The sequence below is a fragment of the Notothenia rossii genome, assembly GCF_949606895.1.
Source record: "Notothenia rossii genome assembly, chromosome: 3".
Taxonomy (NCBI): Eukaryota; Metazoa; Chordata; class Actinopteri; order Perciformes; family Nototheniidae; genus Notothenia; species Notothenia rossii.
In genome coordinates, this window is record NC_136901.1 from 45,349,361 (window position 1) to 45,370,546 (window position 21,186).

The window sequence follows — 21,186 nt, forward strand, 5'->3', positions numbered from 1 at the left end:
GACTTTAGACGTCGTTAGTCTTCCTGTTTCTTTATTGGAAAGTTTTCAGAGCAGTAATGACTGACATTGGTCCCACACACACACACACACATACACACACACACACACAATTGACTAACTAAAAAAAAAAAAAAAAGAAAAAAAAAAAGATTTGCCGGAGGGTTGATGAAATGAATCATGGGAAACGTTGAAGAGTAAAAAAAGGGTAAAAAGTTTTCTTGTGTCTAAAAGAAGTCGAGGTCGTCTGGAGCGTCGAGGTCCCGGTACTCGATGATCGATCGCGGGTCCCCACGAACACCCCTACACAAACACACACATTAATTTGTGTTCATTAAAGGAAATATTAAAAAAAATGTAAAAATAAAGTGTTTTTTTTACGTACCTGTTGTTCCGTGGTTTCGGAGGGAATCCCCCCCCTCCCCCTCCTCCTCCTCCTAAATGACCCCTGAAGTTGTCATAGTTACCGCGCCCCGCCCCAAACTGGTTTGGGTTGTAGGGGGGGCAGCCACCTGCAACACACACAATAAATTAAATACACAACAAGAGACTTTCCCATTTCATTTTGTACACAACAAAAATGTTAACTCATGTTATAATAATTATAAAATATTTGTAGTAATTAAAAAAGGTTTAATAATAAATAATCGTAATTCTTTTAATCGAATTAAGTAACGGCAAATGTCATTAGTTGGTTCATTTAATTAAAGTTAACCCCTCTAAACTCTTATGTACACCAAAATATCCTTCATGGTAACATTTCACGGACGTTTCTTTAGTTTTTAACACCTTGAAAATCTAATTCAAGGACTTTCCAACAGTTTTATTTTTATTATATTTGGTAGTTTTAAAGAATCTCACAAAAAAAATCACATTTTTGGGGGATTTTCAAATAATATTTCCCACAAAGTCAAAAACACCATATGACGATTTGAGTTTAATCAGGTTCAGATGTATTTATTATTTATTGATGAGACGTTAGCAGGTGTTTTACTGCCGTCCCTGAACCTCTGTTTTTTCCAGCCATTTTTCACCATACTTTCCATTTATTGACATAATTTTGGGCATTTTCCCTTTTTTCAATTCTGCATCATTTTGGTCTATTCTAAACTGTGTGTGTGTGTGTGTGTGTGTGTGTGTGTGTGTGTGTGTGTGTGTGTGTGTAGTACCAGGGAAGCCGGGCATGGGGGGTCTGACTCCAGGAGGATATCCCAGAAGGCTTTGCTGCTGCGGAGACTGACCAGGAAATGATGTCATACCCTGAGAACCTAAAAGATGAGGAAAATGTTTTTATTTATTTTTGTTTAAATTAGGTTTAGGTTTCCTACATTTCCCAGAATGCCGCTCACCTTGTGGCGGCGGGAGGGGCTTGTTCTCAGGGAGGGCGGGTCTCTTGGCGTCCAACAGGAAGTTGTTGAAGAAGACGACTTCCTGTCTGACGGCGGACACTTTGTCGCCGTGTTTGTTCAGGATGTGTTTACGCACAAACTCTGGGGCCTGAAACACAACAACAACAAAGAGTGACACACACACACACACACACACACACACACACACACACACACACACACACACACACACACACACACACACACAACAAAGAGTATCACAGAGAAACACTCCAAAAACAATTCAGAGTAATACAAAAAAATCTTTGAATATTTCTAGGAAACATTTGAAATATTTTAGGTACAAAAAGTTTAAATATGTCTTTTTTAAATTTCCCCTAAATAATTTGAGTATTTCTAGGAAGGTTGAAAACTTGTAGGAAGAAGTTAAATATGTTGCGTCTCACCTTGAACTTCTTCCCGCTCAGAGGGCAGAGCCACTTGTCCTTGCTCAGCTCCTGAGAATTCGCCACCAGGAACTTTTCCACCTGGAAACACGACCATCGTTAAAAACACATTATTTCACTGAATTTAAATCTGAATTTTTACATGTTTCCTCTTCCAGCGTATTTCATACATTTTTCAGGATTATCAACACATTTTTCAAACGTTTTTTCATACTCATTACATTTATTCCATATTTTAACTACAATTCCCACATTTAATCTGGACATTTTTATAAAATGTCTAATGCACTGATAAAATAATTTCCCAAAAATGTTCTCCTGAAATGTTATAACTATTTTTTACATTTTTTTGAAAGTATTTTTCAGAAATGTTAATACTGTTACATTTTCAGACTTTAAAAAAACAAACATTTGTCCATTTTGGGATATTTCTCAAATATGAGTTTATTTACTTTCTTTCCATATTTCAAACACATTCTGGAGACGTGTTTCCAACATGTCCTCTTCACATTAATATTTTTTATTCTTTTATTCTGTACCTCTTGTTCCGGGTCCTTCTTCCCCAGCTTGGCCGCCTCCTCTTCACTCAGAGACTCTGAGACCGAGAACAGGGGAGCCAGACGCTCCTCACACATCTTCTGGTGCTCACTCACTAACAACAACAACAAAGAACATAAACAAACAAATTCAGCAGAAAGTCAACATTTCAATTAAAACAAATATATATATCAAACATTTTATTTAAAAAAACGTACGATAAATGTATGTGTGTGTCAGTGAGTGTGTGTCTGAATGTGTATGTGTGTGTGTATGCGTGTGAGTGTATGAGTGTGTGTGTGTATGCGTGTGTGTGTGTGTGTGTGTGTGTGTGTGTGTGAGTGTGTGTATGCGTGTGAGTGTATGAGTGTGTGTGTGTATGCGTGTGTGTGTGTGTCTGTGTGTGTGTGTGTGTGTATGCATGTGAGTGTATGAGTGTATGTGTGTATGTGTGTGTGTGTGTATGTGTGTGTGTGTGAGTGTGTGAGTGTGTGTATGCGTGTGAGTGTGTGTGTGCGCGTGAGTGTGTGTGTGCGTGAGTGTGTGTATGCGTGTGTGTGTGAGTGTGTGTGTGTGTGTGTGTGAGAGTGTGTGTGTGCGTGTGAGTGTGTGGATGCGTGTGAGTGTGTGTGTGCGTGTGAGTGTGAGTGTGAGTGTGTGTATGCATGTGAGTGTGAGTATGCGTGTGAGTGTGTGTATGCGTGTGAGTGTGTGTATGCGTGTGTGTGAGTGTGTGTGAGTGTGTGTATGAGTGTGAGTGTGTGTATGTGTATGTGTATGTGTATGTGTATGCGTGTGAGTGTGAGTGTGTGTGTGTGTGTGTGTGTGAGTATGCGTGTCTGTGAGTGAGTGTGTGTATGCGTGTCTGTGAGTGAGTGTGTGTATGCGTGTCTGTGAGTGAGTGTGTGTATGCCTGTCTGTGTGTGTGAGTGAGTGTGTGTATGCCTGTGAGTGTGTGTGTGAGTGAGTGAGTGAGTGAGTGTGTACCCTCTGCTGCAGTGATCTTGGCTGCAGGAACTGGTCCTCTCACATGAAGGAGTCCGCAGCGATGCGGCATCTCGTCCTCGGCCGGATACTCGCAAAAGTTATAATAATCTACGGAGTGAACGAGACGCAGGTAGAGCAGCAGGCGGTCCAACACCTGAACACACACACACACACACACACACACACACACACACACATTTAATCAACACGTTCACATGAGTGTTTCCTGCAAGAAACGTCTATTTATTTTTTAATAATCGTATTTATTCGTACTCCCTGCGATGAGCTGATTATTCAATTTACATTTTTCCGATGTATTACAAAAGAAAATGTTCAGAATTTTTCAAAACATTTTCAGATATATTTTTAAACGTTTGGACATTTTCAGGAATTTCTCATTTCTTTTTCTGACCTTTTCCACACATTTAAGAGTTTCTCATATGTATGGAATTTCCCCCCCCCATATTTCTTATTTAGTTTCCTGCGATTTTGTAGAAATTAGTTTAATTTTTTTTTATTATAAATATAATTTTCCAGCAAAAATGTTTTCCGAGTCAGTTTTTTTAATATGCATTTTGAATATTTTATAAATCCTTTCGAGGCAAAGTCAGACATTCTTTTCAGACCAACATTTCTTTTTGGGCATTTTTTTTTACCAACTTTTAGACATTTTTTACAAAGTCCATTTACTGAGTGATTAATGAAGGAAATATCCTGCAGATTAACCTGTATATAAAAGAACAATGGTGGGTTGCAGGCAGCCCTCCAAGAGAAACACACACACACCGTGATGAGCTTGTCGTCGGTCTCCACGGCGACCTCTGAGGAGGAGGCGGGGTCTTTGTCCTCCTCGTTCCCCCCCGACGCTCCGATAAGCTCCTCCTCCTCTGCGCTCACCTCCTCGATCAGGAAGTCCGTGATGTTCTTCAGAAACGGGTTCGTCTCCATCTGAGGATCGATTCAAGATTATTTAACCTTTAAGATCCTTAAAGAACAAATACAGCAGCATCAACAAACTGGAATATCATTTAGTTATTTTATACTTTCACCAAATTCAATATTTTACAGAGACGTTTTTTTTTTTCCGACATTTTTTATAATTTTGTATTATTGTAAACCGTCTTTTAATATTTAAAAATAAAAAAACTTATATTAATGACATCTCTGTTCTCTTTGTATTTTCATATTAAATAATTGTATTTATTTGTAAATCTAATTTCAACACATTATTATATATAATTACATGTCCCTGCCACAGCGCCCCCTTCAGGTCGAGGCTGTGAATGAGTCTGGCTGACAGCCGGATGTCGTTCCTGACGACCGGGCGATGGTGCGTCAGGCCGTTAACGCAGCGAACGCGACGACACAGATCTCTGTTCACCACCGGAGACAACTCGCTGTCCCGCAGCTGAAACACAGCAAGCATGTGTTTAAACATTCATCTGACAGCAGGAGATCTCCATCCACTTCCTGTTGCTCAGCGTGATTTTTAATGGGGGTTATATTCTCCGACTCATTAAATACAAGTTAAAAAATATGTAAAGAAAAAGTCTAAAAATACATACGAAGCATGAATAAAATGTGGAGAAGAGTTTTTACCCGGATGTTCTGCAGGTTCCAGCACGTCTCCTTTATGTTCACACTGCGATCGAACGTCACCCAGCAGCGCCGGAAGAACCTGAGAGACACACACACACACACACACACACACACACACACACACACACACACACACACACACACACACACACACACACACACACACACACACACACACACACACACACACACACACACACACACACACACACACACACACACACACACACACACACACACACACACACACACACACACACACACACACACACACTTAGTCTTGAAAATGTAATAAATGATGGTAACATTTTCATTGTTTTTTGTAATCATGAATTGAAAACTAGAGACATGTATGCCTGTGTAATGTGCAATTAAATAAAAACACATAAACACTCCTAATTATAATTTATAAACACTTTAACAACATGTCTCACCTCCTCTCAGGCTGAGGGTCGGACAGCGCCACCCGCAGGAAGCCTGGGTACCTGCGGCACAACTACAACAAGTATTTCTTGTTACAAATGAATCTGCACATAGTTTCTTTATTTTAAATATAAAGTTAAAGAAAATATAAAATAAAAATTATATGAAAACATTTCATAAAAAAGAGAATAAAAATATGAAATGTTTTGAGGAAAATTGACAGTAAAATGTACTAAAAGTCCCCAAAAAGGGAAAACTTACATAAAAGTCAAAAAAGGTGTGAAATATGATCGAAATTATAGTTGCAGCTGTAGAGTGTGTGTGTGTGTGTGTGTGTGTGTGTGTGTGTGTGTGTGTGTGTGTGTGTGTGTGTGTGAGTCTCTGAGTGCATGTGTCTGCGCATGTGTGTGTGTGTGTGTGTGTGTGTGTGTGTGTGTGTGTGTGTGTGTGTGTGTGTGTGCGCTCACATTAGTGATGTCCTCTTTGGAGAACTCGGGGGGGATGCTCCTGATGAACAGGGAGGTGGTGAGGTGAAGGGGGCGGGGCTTAGCCGGCGCCTCCTTCTCTCGCTCCTTCCTGTCACCGCTGCGGTCCTTACGGTGCTCTGGGAAATATAAACAAGTGTGAGAAATATATTAAATATACGTGAAATTAAAAATGTGCTTAAAATTTATGAAAAGTCAGAGAATTTTGAAGAGAAATGTCCCAAAAAGAAATGTGGAAAACGTATATGAAAAGACGATGTATCAATAATGTAAAAAATGTCCCAAAAGTATTTGACACAGAGAATTTGATAAATATTGAAATGTGAAAAAAAAAAGGCAAATAAATTTACTTGAAGAATGTAGAATGAAAAATAAGTTTTAAAAGTTGGAAAATTAAGTGAGAAATGTCCATAAAAGTGCCCGGAGAAGAAATATTGTTAAAATGTACGAAACGTATGGGAAAAACCTCCTAGACGGATCTGAAAGAAAAGTCTGAATATTGTGTAAAACATATCAGACATTTCCTCAGAAACACCTGGAGGCCATGAGAAGTACTTTTATGACTGTACGAAACAAAAAATAAAGCATGTGGAAAAACCTGAAATCTTCTCTCACCGGTTTCTCCGTCCTCCTCCTCTTCTTCCTTCTCCTCCTCTTCCTCCTTCTCCTCGCCCTCAGAATTGGAGGATTCTGATTCGCTGCCCTCGCCGCTGTCCACGGACACGCTGCGCTTCCTCTTCCTGTCCTGAGAGGAAGGGGCGGGGTTAGCACCGTTAGCACCACACGTTAGCATCGACGCTAAACACGGGAAAATACTCACTTTCTTCTTCGTTGTTGTCTTCTCCTCTCCCTCCTCCCCCTCTTCCTCCTCCTCATCTTCATCGTCCTTTTTCTTCTCCTCCCCCTCTTCCTCCTCTTCCTCCCCCTCTTCTCCCTCGTCTTTCTCCTTCTCCCCGTTCCGCTTCGCCTCCTTGTCACAGTCCTGAGGGTTTCAGGAATACAGATCAAACAGGATTACGTTTCAGGGGAATGTCTTATATAAAAGCCTTAAAGTATAAGAAAGATGGAATGTGATAAATGTCAGAAAGATGTAAAAAGAATTCCCAAAATGTGTGTGAAGAATATTATTTAAAAAAAGTCCACATTATGTAGGGAAAAAAATCCAAATGTCAAAAAAAAATCTGAAAAAGGCTGAAATAATATGACAACATTCTCAAGAAATACATATATTTTATTTTTACAAGAAACATTTCCAAATATAAGAAACATGTCAACAACATTTTTTCAATATAAAATGTATAGTGACTTCAAATAAAAGTCCCAAAATGATATGGAAACTGTTTGTTTTTTTAACACAACTGAAGAATTATTTTTTTTAAATAAATACAAATTTCCTTAAAAATCCGAAAAAGGGCTGAAAATAATATGACAAAAAATAAATACATTTTATTTTTTGCATTAAATGAAAAAATTACCACATTTTAAAAGAAAAATGCAAAAAAAAAAAATCATGTGGAAACTGTTTGGAAAAAATGTTTAAATATTGTCTGAAAGATGTCCTACGAAATATCCAAATATTAAATGAAGTGTTTTAAAAAGTAAAAAAAGTACCGTAATTTTCGGACTATAAGCCGCACTGGACTATAACCCGCAGGTGTTTTGATGTTTAATTACCATATGTAAGGGTTCGTGCACAGAGGGGATTGTCGGGAAAGAGATGGCTGTTTGAGGAAGCTCCCATTTATTAACATTTCAACAAACAAGTTGCATATTTGCATAACGTATTCAAGTGTTAGCATTTAGTGCAATAGTAGCTACAGGTTAGCTGTAACAATCCATAGATTTAGGAGGTTCCCTAGTGGCCGTTAGCTGTAAAAATCCATAGATTAGCCGCACCGTTATATAAGCCGCAGCGTCGAAAAATGGGGGAAAAGGCGCGGCTTATAGCCAGAAAATTACGGTATATGGAAACTGTTTTAAAAAAAACATCCCCCCCGTTCGTTCTCGGCCGATGTTCACTCTCTGCCGATCGATCGGGGCTCTCTATAAAGGCCGATCGCGAGAGCCGATCACATGACGTAAAATACATGACACTTTTCTCAGTGCGTGGCAACAAGCTCTCCAAAGTGGCTTCACCGGTCTGGCAGTATCTCAAGGTGTCCGGAATATCAATAAAATAGCGGTGTGCAACGTGTGTGAAGCAGAAACCCTGCAGCTCCGCCCGCTGAGCGAAACACACACTCAGCTGTTTGATCTACCTCTGGAACAAGCTACACTAGTTATACATATGTTTATTTTCACTGTGGAAGAAAATTAATGTCCACATGCTGTAGAAAAAAAGGCTAATAAACACCTTGTTCTTCTTCTTCTCCTCTTTCTTCTTCTTCTCCTTCTTCTCTGGTCGACTCGTTTCCTCTCGACTCGCCTTCACCTCGGACGTCCGAGCGCCTCCTCCCATTGGCTCCGCCGGGCTCTTCTCTCCTTCCATTGGCTCAGCCGGGCTCTTCTCTCCTCCCATTGGCTGAGCCGGGCTCTTCTCTCCCTCGGCTGTGCCTCCAGCTGCTGTTCCTCCAGCTGTTCCCCCCTCCCCCCCCGCAGCCGGAGCCTCCAGCACCTGCAGGTCCAGGTCCGTCCCGCCCTCCATCTTTATCACCGCTAAACAAACACAGGAGACAAACTGTAGCTGTGAACATGACAGGATGTGTGATTACCTAGAAGAGCATCAGGACTGTTTGAGGCTATGTGTTTAAAATGATGATTCAGCCTCTATGGAGAGAGACATATGACAAGCATGATCATTTCTGACGTGGAGCTAATCTGAAGTAAACATTGAATACTGCTTTCTATTCCTCCATCTTGTGACTGTGGAACTCCCTCTCTTGGATATCAGCATGTGAAGGACACTGTTCAGGAACTAGTTGATGCTCTGTATGTGATGACTCCTTTCATTCTGGAGAGGATCACAGATACATGGGTCCTGAGATTCAAGCCGGGACCAGGGAGTTCTCTAACACCCACAAACCCTTGTGGCGTTTCTGTAAACATTACCAGCTACTTCCGTATTTGTATGTTTTTTTTTTTATAAATAAAATGCCAGTTAGTTTTTTTATTTTTTTTACTTTTTACTCATCTGTTATTTGTTTTTACTTATTGTGTTTTAATACAAATGTATTTATTTTTATATTGTGTTGCCCCAAAGAGACTGCTCTGTTAGATCTTAATATCATTTCTGCACCTTATTTTTAAAACATTTTTCACATACATTTTTTAAACTTTTTTTCTGGACATTTTTATATAATATCAGGAAATGTATCACGGCTTTTTTTCCTACAACATTTGGACACTATTAACATATTTTTGGTTTTTTTTTAAATTATTTTTGTTGACTATTTTTAGATAGCTTTCTAAACTTTAATGTTTAATATTTGTAAAAAAATATGTTCATATAATTGCAGGACTTTTTTAAGACACTACCTTCAAAACCCATGCAAGCCACCACCTGCCTGCCTGTGGATATAATATCTCAGAACATTTATGTCTTATTCCATTTAATATTTAAATGTTTTATATTTCCGTTAAACATTTTTCCAGATATATCTTTGGACATGTTTCCTTAAATTTTTTGAATACTTTTATATTGATTTTGGACATGTTTTTCCAAATACAGCGGTGCAGTGACGAGTCCTAAAAACCCCGAAGTGAGTCAGCATGTCACCACTTCCTGTTCCCTCGTCTCAGAGCCAATGCTCAGAGCCAATGGGATCTCTCCATAGGATTTAGGAAAATATCTGAAATAAGGTCTGTGGTTGAGACAAAGAGACGGATCACGTTTTGTTCTAGGACATTAAATCATCAGCAGTGACCCCACTGGTGATCTCTGAAGAGTGGACGTGTCTGAAAAACGATGGTTGTTACCAAGTGGCTGAATAGGACTACAGAAGTCGTGGAGGACGTTGTACGTCATTACACCGAACACGTAAACACTCCTCTAAGTTAGTTTCTGTTCTGCTAGAAAGCAAGTCCCTGCCTCCTGCAGACTGTTCAAACAAACGCTTCAACTCATTCCATCTAGAATCTGTGTGTCTGAATATGGATCTGAAGTGTGTGAAGTCGTGCTGCTGGACTCGGCTGTAGTTCCTTTATAGCATTACGTTAGCATTTTGGTTCTGGTCATTAGATTTATGATTCGAACATTATAAAAGTAGACATGTGGAGATTATCCGGCTGAACAAAACGTGCATTCATCAAACAGGTTCGTTTTCCACAGAACTTATTTCCAGCTATTTTCCAAAATCCTCTGGAGAAATCCCGTTGGCTCTGAGGGAACCAGCAGCTGCCTTCCGGTAAATACGTCATCCCTAGGGATGGGTACCGAGCCCCGGTATGAAACGGGCCCCGGGGCTGAATTATTAAAGGCCGTGGTACCGCTAAGCTCAGACGTTATCGGTCTTTTTATCGGTACTGGAGACCTCTAAAACATATGTCATATGTATTATTGCTACACAAACATTATATTGCAGTTTTAGTCAACTCCGTTTCTAATGTGTATTTTTTGTATTTTTGATCTTTCCAATCCAGACGAGAGATTATGTATTTAATTTAAATAAAAAGCAATGTTAGTTTTGTTCACAATTTGTTTAGTTAGTTCACCTTATTTCTTTCTCCAAAAGAACCGATAAGAGTACCGTTAAAGCACCGGATCGATAAGCAGTATCGATAAAAGTAGTAGTACCGTTAAAGCCTTAACGATACCCACCCCAAGTCATCCCTGCACCGCTCTATAGCTGGACCTAAGCCACTCTGTCTCCGCTCTAAAGCTTACCTGCGTCCAGCAGCTTGATGATGGCGGGCGCCTGCTCCATGTCCAGCGTCAGGCTGTCCAGCCAGCTGTTGTCCAGCAGGAACAGGAAGACGCTCAGCCTCGTCTTCAAGGCGTTCAGAGACTCCGCCCTCTTTGCTGTGATGTCATCGGGGTGATACTTGGACCGGAACCACTCGTGGTCTTTCTGCTGAAGGAAGAAGTCCTGCAGCTGCTGCCGTCTGAAGTCCAGCTTGTACTGATTATAACGCTTCACTGACTCCGTCTCGTCCACACTGTCCTCCATGCTCAGCAGGAACTCCTGCACACACACACACACACACCGTTATATTATACATCCTACACACACACACCGTTATATTATACATCCTACACACACACACACACCGTTATATTATACATCCTACACACACACACAAACCGTTATATTATACATCCTACACACACACACCGTTATATTATACATCCTACACACACACACCGTTATATTATACATCCTACACACACACACCGTTATATTATACATCCTACACACACACACACACACACACACACACACACACTAGGGCTGCAACTAACGATTATTTTGGTAGTCGACTAATCGGTCGATTATTTTTTCGATTAGTCGACTAATCTAACGATTATTTCTGTCACACCCTCCATCTCTGCTTCCTGTGGGCACGGCTCCTTTTCCGGGCTCCAGTGCATGTTTTACCTCAAGTCTGCACACCTGTGAATGTCACCCTGTTGTCCAGTCCCTCTGCCTTAACATAACATGAACATCATTTATTCTTGTCATTTCGCAGACCCTTGTTAATTATTATTTTAAGTTTGGAATTAATTACAGCGTCCATAAAGCTCTAGTGTGCTCTACTACGCTGTAAGCTTGGCGCTGTTTAGCAGCTCGTTGGTGGACACGCAGCCTCAACATAACTGAAATAGCGTTTGCTTAGCAAGCATTAACCATGAGACGTTCTGTTTTCCAACATGTAAGCTAACGTAAACATGACTATGGCTAACTTGCTCAAACTTACCCATGATCCAAAGTAGCAGCCTCACGGTTCCAGGGTGCTTGCGTTTTAAATGCTCGTGCATCACTGTAGTGCTGCCGTGGAATGCCAATTCCCCTTTACAAATTCTGCATTTCACTGACTTCTTTGGCTTGTCGTCTGTGAAATACTCCCACACTTTCGAAACTCTCGGTCTCGCTTTTTTGAGCTCTTCATCACCCTCATTCTCTCTCCTTTCCGCCATCGTTCGTATTCTTTCTTCTTTGTTGTTAGTACAGAATGCAGTCATAGCAGACAATGGAGAGTATACTGCCCCCAGCACTTCCTGTAGTGCTTTGCATTTACAAATGAACATTTGCGCAGTTTTGAATTAACGTTACCGGCTCTCTGATTGTTTTCATACGACGCGTCGACACTAAAATTCCGCGTCGACGAATTTTTATGATCGACGTCGTCGATTAATCGTTGCAGCCCACACACACACACACACACACACACACACACACACACACACACACACACACACACACACACACACACACACACACACACACACACACACACACACACACACACACACACACACACACACACACACACACACACACACACACACACACACACACACACAATACATCCTGCACACACTCAGTTATACATCCTCCACACACACACACACCTATTAATACTATTTAATATGTATTATTATTCTCGGCAAACCTTTCATTTTTATTCTGAACAATATGAATACAGAATATGTTAAAAATATATTATTTATTATTACTTTCTGTAAATATTTATATTATTCCCTGTACAATCTTTATCATATTTAACAATTATATTTGAACATTTTCTTTATATTTTATTTCTGCACAAAATATATTTATACAAAAATATTAAATATTATTTTCTGGAACATTTATATAAAGAAATATATAAAGTATTATAATCCATGAAAGTGGTTTTGATTTGACCTTGAAGCTCCTCATGGTGGGGGGTCCGGGAGGAGGGAGGTCCGGGTCCATCATCCCCAACCTGAGACAAATTCTGTTTATTTATTTGTGATGACAACAAGATACATAAACAAATAATGCATTTTGTTTATAGAGCGCTTTTCTAGAAACTCAGACACTTTAAAGAAATCATAAAAACATGATTAACAAGAATATTTCGGTATCAAATAAACGAGTATTCCTTCAGGTGGGGCGTGGGTATTGTCCACAGTATTGTCACGTGCCAAATATGAGTAATATGTGATCCAAAGCGCTTTGAGCTCTTGAAAAAGCAATTCATTATTACTATATGTAAACAACAGGGTGCATTGTGGGTTTTATTCTCACCTGCCCTGCAGAGGGTGCCCACCGTGGTGCGGGTGAAGGTGAGGGAGGTCGGGGTGCCAGCCCTGAGGCCCCGCCCCCTGGAACGGAGCCCCGCCCCCACCTCCTCCTCCTCCCCCCCCCCCCCCCTCCTCCTCCTCCGTACGGCATGTCGTAGCGGTACGGCTCCCCCCGGTGGTCGTCCCTGAGATATGCAATATTATTATTATTAATATTATTATATACTACATTTAAACAACAATCCAATTCTCTTTATTTCTATAGCACATATTAAAAACAGAGGGTTCACCAAAGTGCTTCAGAGCAAACATAACATTATGATCAAATATAATATCACAATAGATAAAAGGTACACAAAGGCTATGGGCAGAGAATAAAAGCATAGAATAGGTAGAGCTCAGACAGAGGGAAAAGAGGTGGGTCTTTAGGCGGTAGGGCTGTACCCGAATATTCAAATATTCGTTCGTTGGCCAACTATTCGTGTTTCAATTTCATTATTCGGATATTCGTTTGTTTTGTTTTTCAACATATATATATATTTTTTTTAAATGTATGCTATTAATGAAGGCGAGTTGCCATATTCTTATACTATATTTATACTTTTGAATTGCACTGTTAAAATGCAGAAATATATACAATCTCAGCCTATGCTCCTGACATCGCGTTCACTCAGTCACGAACGCAAACTTCACCTCGCTTCACACCTGAACACAAAATGCCGAAGACTTCAGCTGTGTGGGATCATTTTAAATTGGACGACGGTAAGAAGAAGGCAGTGTGCCAAATAAGATAAGAAACTGGCCTACCACGGTGGCTCAACAACTCTGAAAAGTCACCGGATGCTGTGAGTAGTAGCCTAGCTTAGCTTAGCTGTTGTCAAGTTGCCATGATGAAGCTGCTTTATCCGCCGTTTAAACGGTAACGTTACACATGATAAAAACCTGCACTTACTTTGCTTGGAAAATAGTTGCAAGCAAGCAAATTGTTTTTTTATATTAGTTTTGCAATTTTATCCGAATAGTGAAAATAATAGGAGCAATGTGGGAACATCTGGGGCTAAGGCAATCATTGGCATACAGTTTGTTCATTTATTTTACCTTCTTCATTTATTTAAATACTGTTTACTGTATCGGTAACAAGTGTTACACTGTTAGGCCGACTGTCACGGCTATGTTATTAAAAGTACCGTTCCAGAGCCTGGGGGCTACCGCTGATCAGCCCACCTCAAAGCCCTTGAGGGGGCGTACACCTGTAGGAGGTCAGAGATGTACTGAGGGGCCAGCCCATTAAGAGATTTAAAAACAAACAATAGAATCGTCAAATGAACTCCAAAATGGAGAGGAAGCCAGAGGAGGGAAGCCAGAGGAGGGAAGCCAGAGGAGGGAAGCCAGAGGAGGGAAGCTAGAGGAGGGAAGCCAGAGGAGGGAAGCTAGAGGAGGGAAGCCAGAGGAGGGAAGCTAGAGGAGGGAAGCCAGAGGAGGGAAGCCAGAGGAGGGAAGCCAGAGGAAGGAAGCCAGAGGAGGGAAGCCAGAGGAGGTGTGATGTGCTCATGCTTGCGTGTCCCTGTGAGCAGCCGAGCAGCAGCGTAATCTAGACGCGTAGAAACAAAGGCATGAGTTACACGCTCAAAGTCTAAAAAGGATCAAACCGGTTTCATTCTGGAGCCTCAAGTGATAAGAACTGGACTGAACCACAGAGTTCTCTGTTTTCCAATTTAAAAGCACTGTCGATGTTGACGCCCAGATTAGTGACCGTGGGTTTTGCACACGCACTATGCAGGGAACCCAGGTCAATGGAAGGGACTCTACCATTTGGTCCAAACACAATGACCTCCGTTTTGCTCTCATTTATATTTTAAAAGTTTAGCGCCATCCATGCCTTTAAGTCATTGAGACATTTTTTTTAGGGGAAGGTATATTTGGGAGTCGTCTGCATAAAGGTGGTGGGAGACGCCATGTTCTCTAAAAATTAGTCCAGAAGAAGAAGGTATAAAGAAAAGAAAATGGGCCCCAAAATAGAACCTTGGGGAACTCCACAGGGTAGGGGGGCAGAAGAAGATGCAAAGCCACCAAGTCTAACAGAGAAAGATCTCTGGGACAGATAGGACCTGAGCCACTCGAAGGCAGCGCCCCTGATACCCACACAGTGCTCTAGACCAGAGATAAGGATGGAGTGGTCAATCGTATCAAAGGCAGCTGTGAGTTCTAAGAGCGTAAGGATGTCACCAGAGTCTGTAGTGACCAGGAGGTTATTGAACACTCTTAGAAGGGCAGACTCAGTGCTGTGAAGCGCTTTAAAACCGGACTGAAACATAAAGATATTGTGTGCATGTATAAAAGACTGCAGCTGTCAGAGTACGGTTTTCTCCAATATTTTTGAAATAAAAAGGAAGCTTCAAGATGGGTGTGTAATTTGAGAAGACAGAAGTGTCCAGATTAGGTTTTTAAATCAGGGGTGCCACAACCGCTTGTTTAAAATAAACTGCTACAGAACCGGACTCTAGGCTGCTATTTATAATTGTATGGACATTAGATCCCATAGTGTCCCATATCCAGGGTTCATACACTTTTTCACCAATGGTTTTCAATGACTTCTCCAGGACCTTTACCTAATTTTCCTTGACCAAAAAAATGACTCAGCAGTACCACTGAAAATGGTTTATTTTAACATGGAACAGGAAAATAAGGTCTGAAACATGTTGTGCCTATCTGAAACAAATCAAATAGCTTCTACACGCTAAATCTACTCAAATCTCTCACCAGCAAAACACCTCGTCAGTTAAATGCCATTTCACGTTTCATTACTATACGATACAGTATTTATTATCATTATAGTATTGCTAATTCTGCGATTAGCTAAAATATAAATTATATTTGATGCAATTTTAGTTAAATTTCCATGACTTTTCCAAAAATTTGGGGAAAATATTGTTTTCCATAACTTTTCCAGGGCCTGGAATTAGCATTTTGAATTTCCATGACTTTTCCAGGTTTTTAATGACCGTGAGAACCCTGCATATCTTTTTAAAAAGTGGAGGAGGGACTGGGTCTGTGGGACAAGATGAGGGTTTTAATTTAGCAACAATGTCACTGAGATGACAACGGCACAGGTCCAAACTGCTGGAAGACAGCAGTGAAGTCAATGGAGGGGTCGAAAGAGGGTGCTGAGATACTGGCTCTAATAGTGGAGGTCTTCTCTATAAAACAGCAGAGAAATGTTTCACACCTCAGTTGAAGCATCGATACAAGTGGACAAAGGAGATTTTAGCATAGCATCAATGGTTTTAAAAAGAACACGAGGTGTGTTTAAGTTACTAGAAATAATATCAGAAAACTAACTAATCTTTTCAGCTTTTACGGTGCTCTGATACTTTCTCCAACGCTCTTTTAAAATGTCACGAGTTACATGAAGCTTGTCCTTCTTCCACCTGCCGGCTCTCACGCCTGGCAGCACGAGTGACGTCATTCAGCCAGGGTTCAGATTTAGCTCTGGGGCGCATGAGTTTCAGGGGAGCAACAATCTCAAGAGCTCCAGTGCAGGAAGAGAGAAAGGCTGAGGTTAGTTGCTCAGGGTCCAGGGAGTCAGAGGACATAGTGTCAGACTGGGCTAGGTTCCCAAAGGCAGGGGAGAAGCTAGCAGCAGGGTTTCAGCATACGACCGTGACGGACAGGAACGCATGATTTAAGACTATGACAGGGCAGAATCAAATCAAATAGCACAGGCAGGTGATCCCATAAAGCTGCCTCACACACATTGACATTTGAAATGGGCAGACCATGGGATCAGACAAGGTGTAATGTGTGCGTGGGGCCAGAGACATGTCGTATGAAGTGAAATGCATCTTCAACACCAAGAAAGTCTTTAGCTAGTGGCTTAGAGATACAACAGACATGCACGTTAAAATCCCCGCCAATTAAAACGCTGTCATAGATTGTCACGATACCAGCCAATATGTGTATGTTGATGTGGGATAATGCAGTACTAATATACACAGTATTTATATATCTATATTTTCTACAGATTGACAAACTACAAAGCTCTTACATGAATAAAATCACTACTTTTATACACTATTATTAACACTACTAATCGTTCCGCTACTCCAACTTGCTGCGTAGTATTTGCGTTCCGTGTGAACCTGTGTGTGAACCTGTGTGTGAACCTGTGTGTGTGAACCTGTGTGTGTGAACCTGTGTGTGAACACCACTGATGTCAGATGTAATAATGAAACACTCACCAGTCTCTCCTCATGCGTTTGTGCTGAGGGCTGATGTGTCGGGGGGGAGAAAACCTCTCTCTGCGACCGCGATCGTAATCCCTCCTCCTCTCTCTGCCTCGCTCCCAGTCCCTACACACACACCCCCACCCACCCCCCAACACACACACACACACACACACACACACACACACACACACACACACACACACACACACACACACACACACACACACACACACACACACACACACACACACACACACACACACACACACACACACACACACACACACACACACACACACACACACACACACACACACACACACACACACACACACACACACACACACACACACACACACACACACACACACACACACACACACACACACACACACACACACACACACACACACACACACACACACACACACACACACACACAGTCTCAGGTGAGTTTACCTGTCAGTCAGTCTCAGGTGAGTTTACCAGTCAGTCAGTCTCAGGTGAGTTTACCAGTCAGTCAGTCTCAGGTGAGTTTACCAGTCAGTCAGTCTCAGGTGAGTTTACCAGTCAGTCAGTCTCAGGTGAGTTTACCAGTCAGTCTCAGGTGAGTTTACCAGTCAGTCAGTCTCAGGTGAGTTTACCAGTCAGTCAATCTCAGGTGAGTTTACCTGTCGGGCCAGTCGTCCCGCCTCCTCTCTTCTCGCTCCCTTGATCGTTCCATGTCGCTCCTCTCTCTCCTGAACTTGTCCCGCCTCCTCCGGTCGAACTCGTCATCGCTGTCTCCCATTGGACTAGAAAACACACGGAAATCTATATTAAAAAACAATACAAAACAACAAAACGTCTCAATTCAAGTTTTATATATTGACTTTTTAGAAATACTGCTACTTGTTAAGCATGGTGTACATAGTTATTTGTTATAGTTATGTACATGTGCTTATAGTTATACGCAACATGTGCTCATACTGTTTGTGCTTTAATTGGCTATTTAAATAAGCACGGCTGTAAAGATGTAACTGTGAAATATGTACATATTAATTATAGTATTTACTGTCATTCTGCAGCTGCTTTAATCTTTAATGCTGCAGTGTGTTTTTATATTATTAGAAATTTTTAAAACATGTGCTCTTTTTATTCAATATTATTTAATCTCTTTGCTGTAACTCAGTTTATTTCCAAAAAGGAAATGTTGAACATCAGTAAAATGTTTGTTTTTGAATACATTTTAAACACTTCAGATATTTTAGTTTTTTTCTCACATTTACTAAACATTGTATTACAGAACATTAGATTAACCTACTTAATTATTATCTTCATTTATTTGAAACGCAAACAAACAGACCTGAGCTTAGCTTTTCCATATTTTAAATTATTCCTATATTGTTTTAGAAAATTCTGGATTTTTTCCAAATATTTTTTTACATTCTTAAAATGTCTCTATTTTACTTGATTTTTTTGTAAATTATAAAAGGTTCAAACCTTCGTGAATATTTATCGTAATTCGCTTAAAATGTGTTCTCATCTTCTAATATCCTGTTTCCTTTATCCACTGTCGGCTGGTCTAACTTACAACAATACATCGGTTTCTATATTCATCATATGTTTGCGTTTTAATTCATTTTACTGATATTTATTTTTCATATTTTCTTATGGAAAATTCTCACCACTGTTCTCATATTTTTTTCACATGTTCTAACCATTTTATTACAGAATTTCACATTAACCTAATTAATGATTGGTCTTCATTCATTTGAAGCACAAACTAGTAGAGCTAATCAAACAGACCGGAGCTGGTTAGCATTTAGCTACACACTAAACCGGTGGAAATGTTCACTTTTAAACAGCCTGTTAGCTTATTTTCACCTTTAATACCATATGTTTTAGTACTTTAACTTAAACCCAAAGTTAATGTTAGTTAAAATCAAATAATAAACATTAAAAACGAGCTATAGCTAACGATAGCGTTTAGCAGCTAATTAGCTTATTAGCATCGGAGCTAACCACACATGCTTATAATCGGGCTTTTATATCAACTTCTGCTCGAGTTCACTCTGATAATCGAGTAGCATAAACCTTATTGAAGGGTTTACCTGAAAGTCTGGAGGTTTATCTGGAGCTTTAGAGACTAAAACACTGAATAATGTTCCCGTTAAAAAACAACAACAAGGAGGAATCCCGCCGCCGGCCGAGAACTCAATGGAAGGCGCGTCACTTCCGATCCGCTCTATTTCTGGACAGATTACGATCAAAGACTGCCGCCACCTGGAGGTCGGGAGGAGAACAGCACGCGCGCTCATTGCATAGAAAGAAGTACAGGTTTTAATCAGGTTTTAATAACTACATCCCCCTTTTAAGTGCCCTTTATTAATGTCAATATACATTTATTTTTATTTGGTATTGTTTCATGTATTTTATAGTTTTTTTAGGTCTTCATTTGTTCTTTTAATCTTTAGTATTATCATTATTTATTTATTTCATTATTTTAATTGTATTGTTTTATTTATTTTAGGTTAGCATTTAAAGGAGGGGGAACAGCCCCCCCCCCAATTATTTTGTTATTTTTATTGTTATTGTTGGGTTTATTAGTATTCATTTTATTATTTCTTAGGTTTCAATTTATATTTATTAAATGTAAAGTTTAATTGACGACATCCACTTTTAAATTGATCTTTTAATCTTCATTATTAATTTGTTTTATGAGGTTTTAGTAACTCAAGCTGTCATTGGTCAGGTTTTTATTTAGTAATTTCACATCTATTTTAATCGGTTTGCATTTTGATCATAGCATTAGGGCAGGGGTGGGGAACCTCCGGCCCCCGGGCCGTATACGGCCCGCGAGACCATTTGGTACGGCCCTCGAGCTAATTTATAAACACACGCAAAAAAGAAAAAAATTAAAGAAATCTAGGCCGCAAAAAAATTAAACAAGCAAGTACCTGTTTTTCCTGGCCACGGTCAGGGTCCTTGAACACAACACGAGCCTAACGTGTCATCACGTGGTACAGTCTCGTCTGACAGGGGTGTAGTGCTGATGGAGAGCACCAGAACGCCGCTCCGGAACTTCCAAAAAATGCAGTACCCATAAGGAGCCGTACACATGCTGCAGTTTTTGCGTGGCTGTGTCTTTAGTTGAAAGCCCAGTGGCGATCTGTTCTTCTGTCATACTGATCCTACAGTCAATAACTTTGTTGTTATTAGCATCTGGTTAGCTAGCTATGCTAACGAATATAAGAAGCTTTTTCTACAACCAGTGAGGTGAAGGCACATCTTTATATGATCTTTATAAAAAAATAACAGAATAAGGTAAACAGGTAAAACATACTATATGAAAGAAAAAAAAGTTGTTATTAATAAACAAGAATAAAGTTTAAAGGTGGAGTGATTTGTAAAATATCCATATTTCTTTTAAGAATAAACATTTCTATGAAACTATATAAGCTTATAAATATCGATAATAACGCTTTACTTTGGTTTAATTGTTTGCACAAACTATGCAAGTTAAGAAATTGAATATATTTGATGCTTTTTAACTTCTGGGGGAGCATGCCCCCCGGACCCCCCCAGAGGAGATTAGATTTGTTTTGAATGGAATTAACATAACTAACTATTATGACCAGAAATAAATGGCCGGAGCTAGCTTTCGCTCTGCCGCCCTGTTTAACGTTCATTAAAGCAGCTGCTGGTCCCTCATCTCGTTTGGTTTCAGGAGGAATATATCCATGCATCACTGAATCTGTGGATATCACCACCCTGGTCTGACCTCTTCAACCCACTGTAATCCTATTGATACTGGCTGCATTTCTGCTGTGGAGATACAGAGCGCCAATTTTTAAGCAATCTTTGAGATTTATAAAAAACAAACTTGACTAAAATGATTAAGAAACGTCTGTTTGAGACTCCTTAGTGCACACAAAAACCTAACTTGGTGGCGTGATCATTATTATTTAGAGTCATTGCGTGCCTATTGAT

General features: G+C 40.2%; 1 protein-coding gene across 1 annotated transcript; it reads right to left on the reverse strand.

Moving 5' to 3' along the window:
• Positions 1 to 14: 14 nt before the first annotated feature.
• LOC307031577 (serrate RNA effector molecule homolog A-like) lies at positions 15 to 19,448 on the reverse strand. Its single transcript, XM_079668788.1, is given in 22 exon segments — positions 15 to 300; positions 383 to 509; positions 1,167 to 1,265; positions 1,347 to 1,494; positions 1,793 to 1,873; positions 2,332 to 2,444; positions 3,317 to 3,470; positions 4,103 to 4,264; positions 4,560 to 4,724; positions 4,916 to 4,994; positions 5,350 to 5,411; positions 5,806 to 5,942; positions 6,439 to 6,568; positions 6,644 to 6,805; positions 8,177 to 8,478; positions 10,646 to 10,943; positions 12,627 to 12,687; positions 12,993 to 13,118; positions 13,120 to 13,173; positions 17,227 to 17,337; positions 17,886 to 18,027; positions 19,308 to 19,448. Coding segments are annotated over 21 exon segments (2,766 nt in total). The 5' UTR covers positions 18,005 to 18,027; positions 19,308 to 19,448; the 3' UTR covers positions 15 to 224.
• Between the last annotated feature and the right edge of the window lie 1,738 nt (positions 19,449 to 21,186).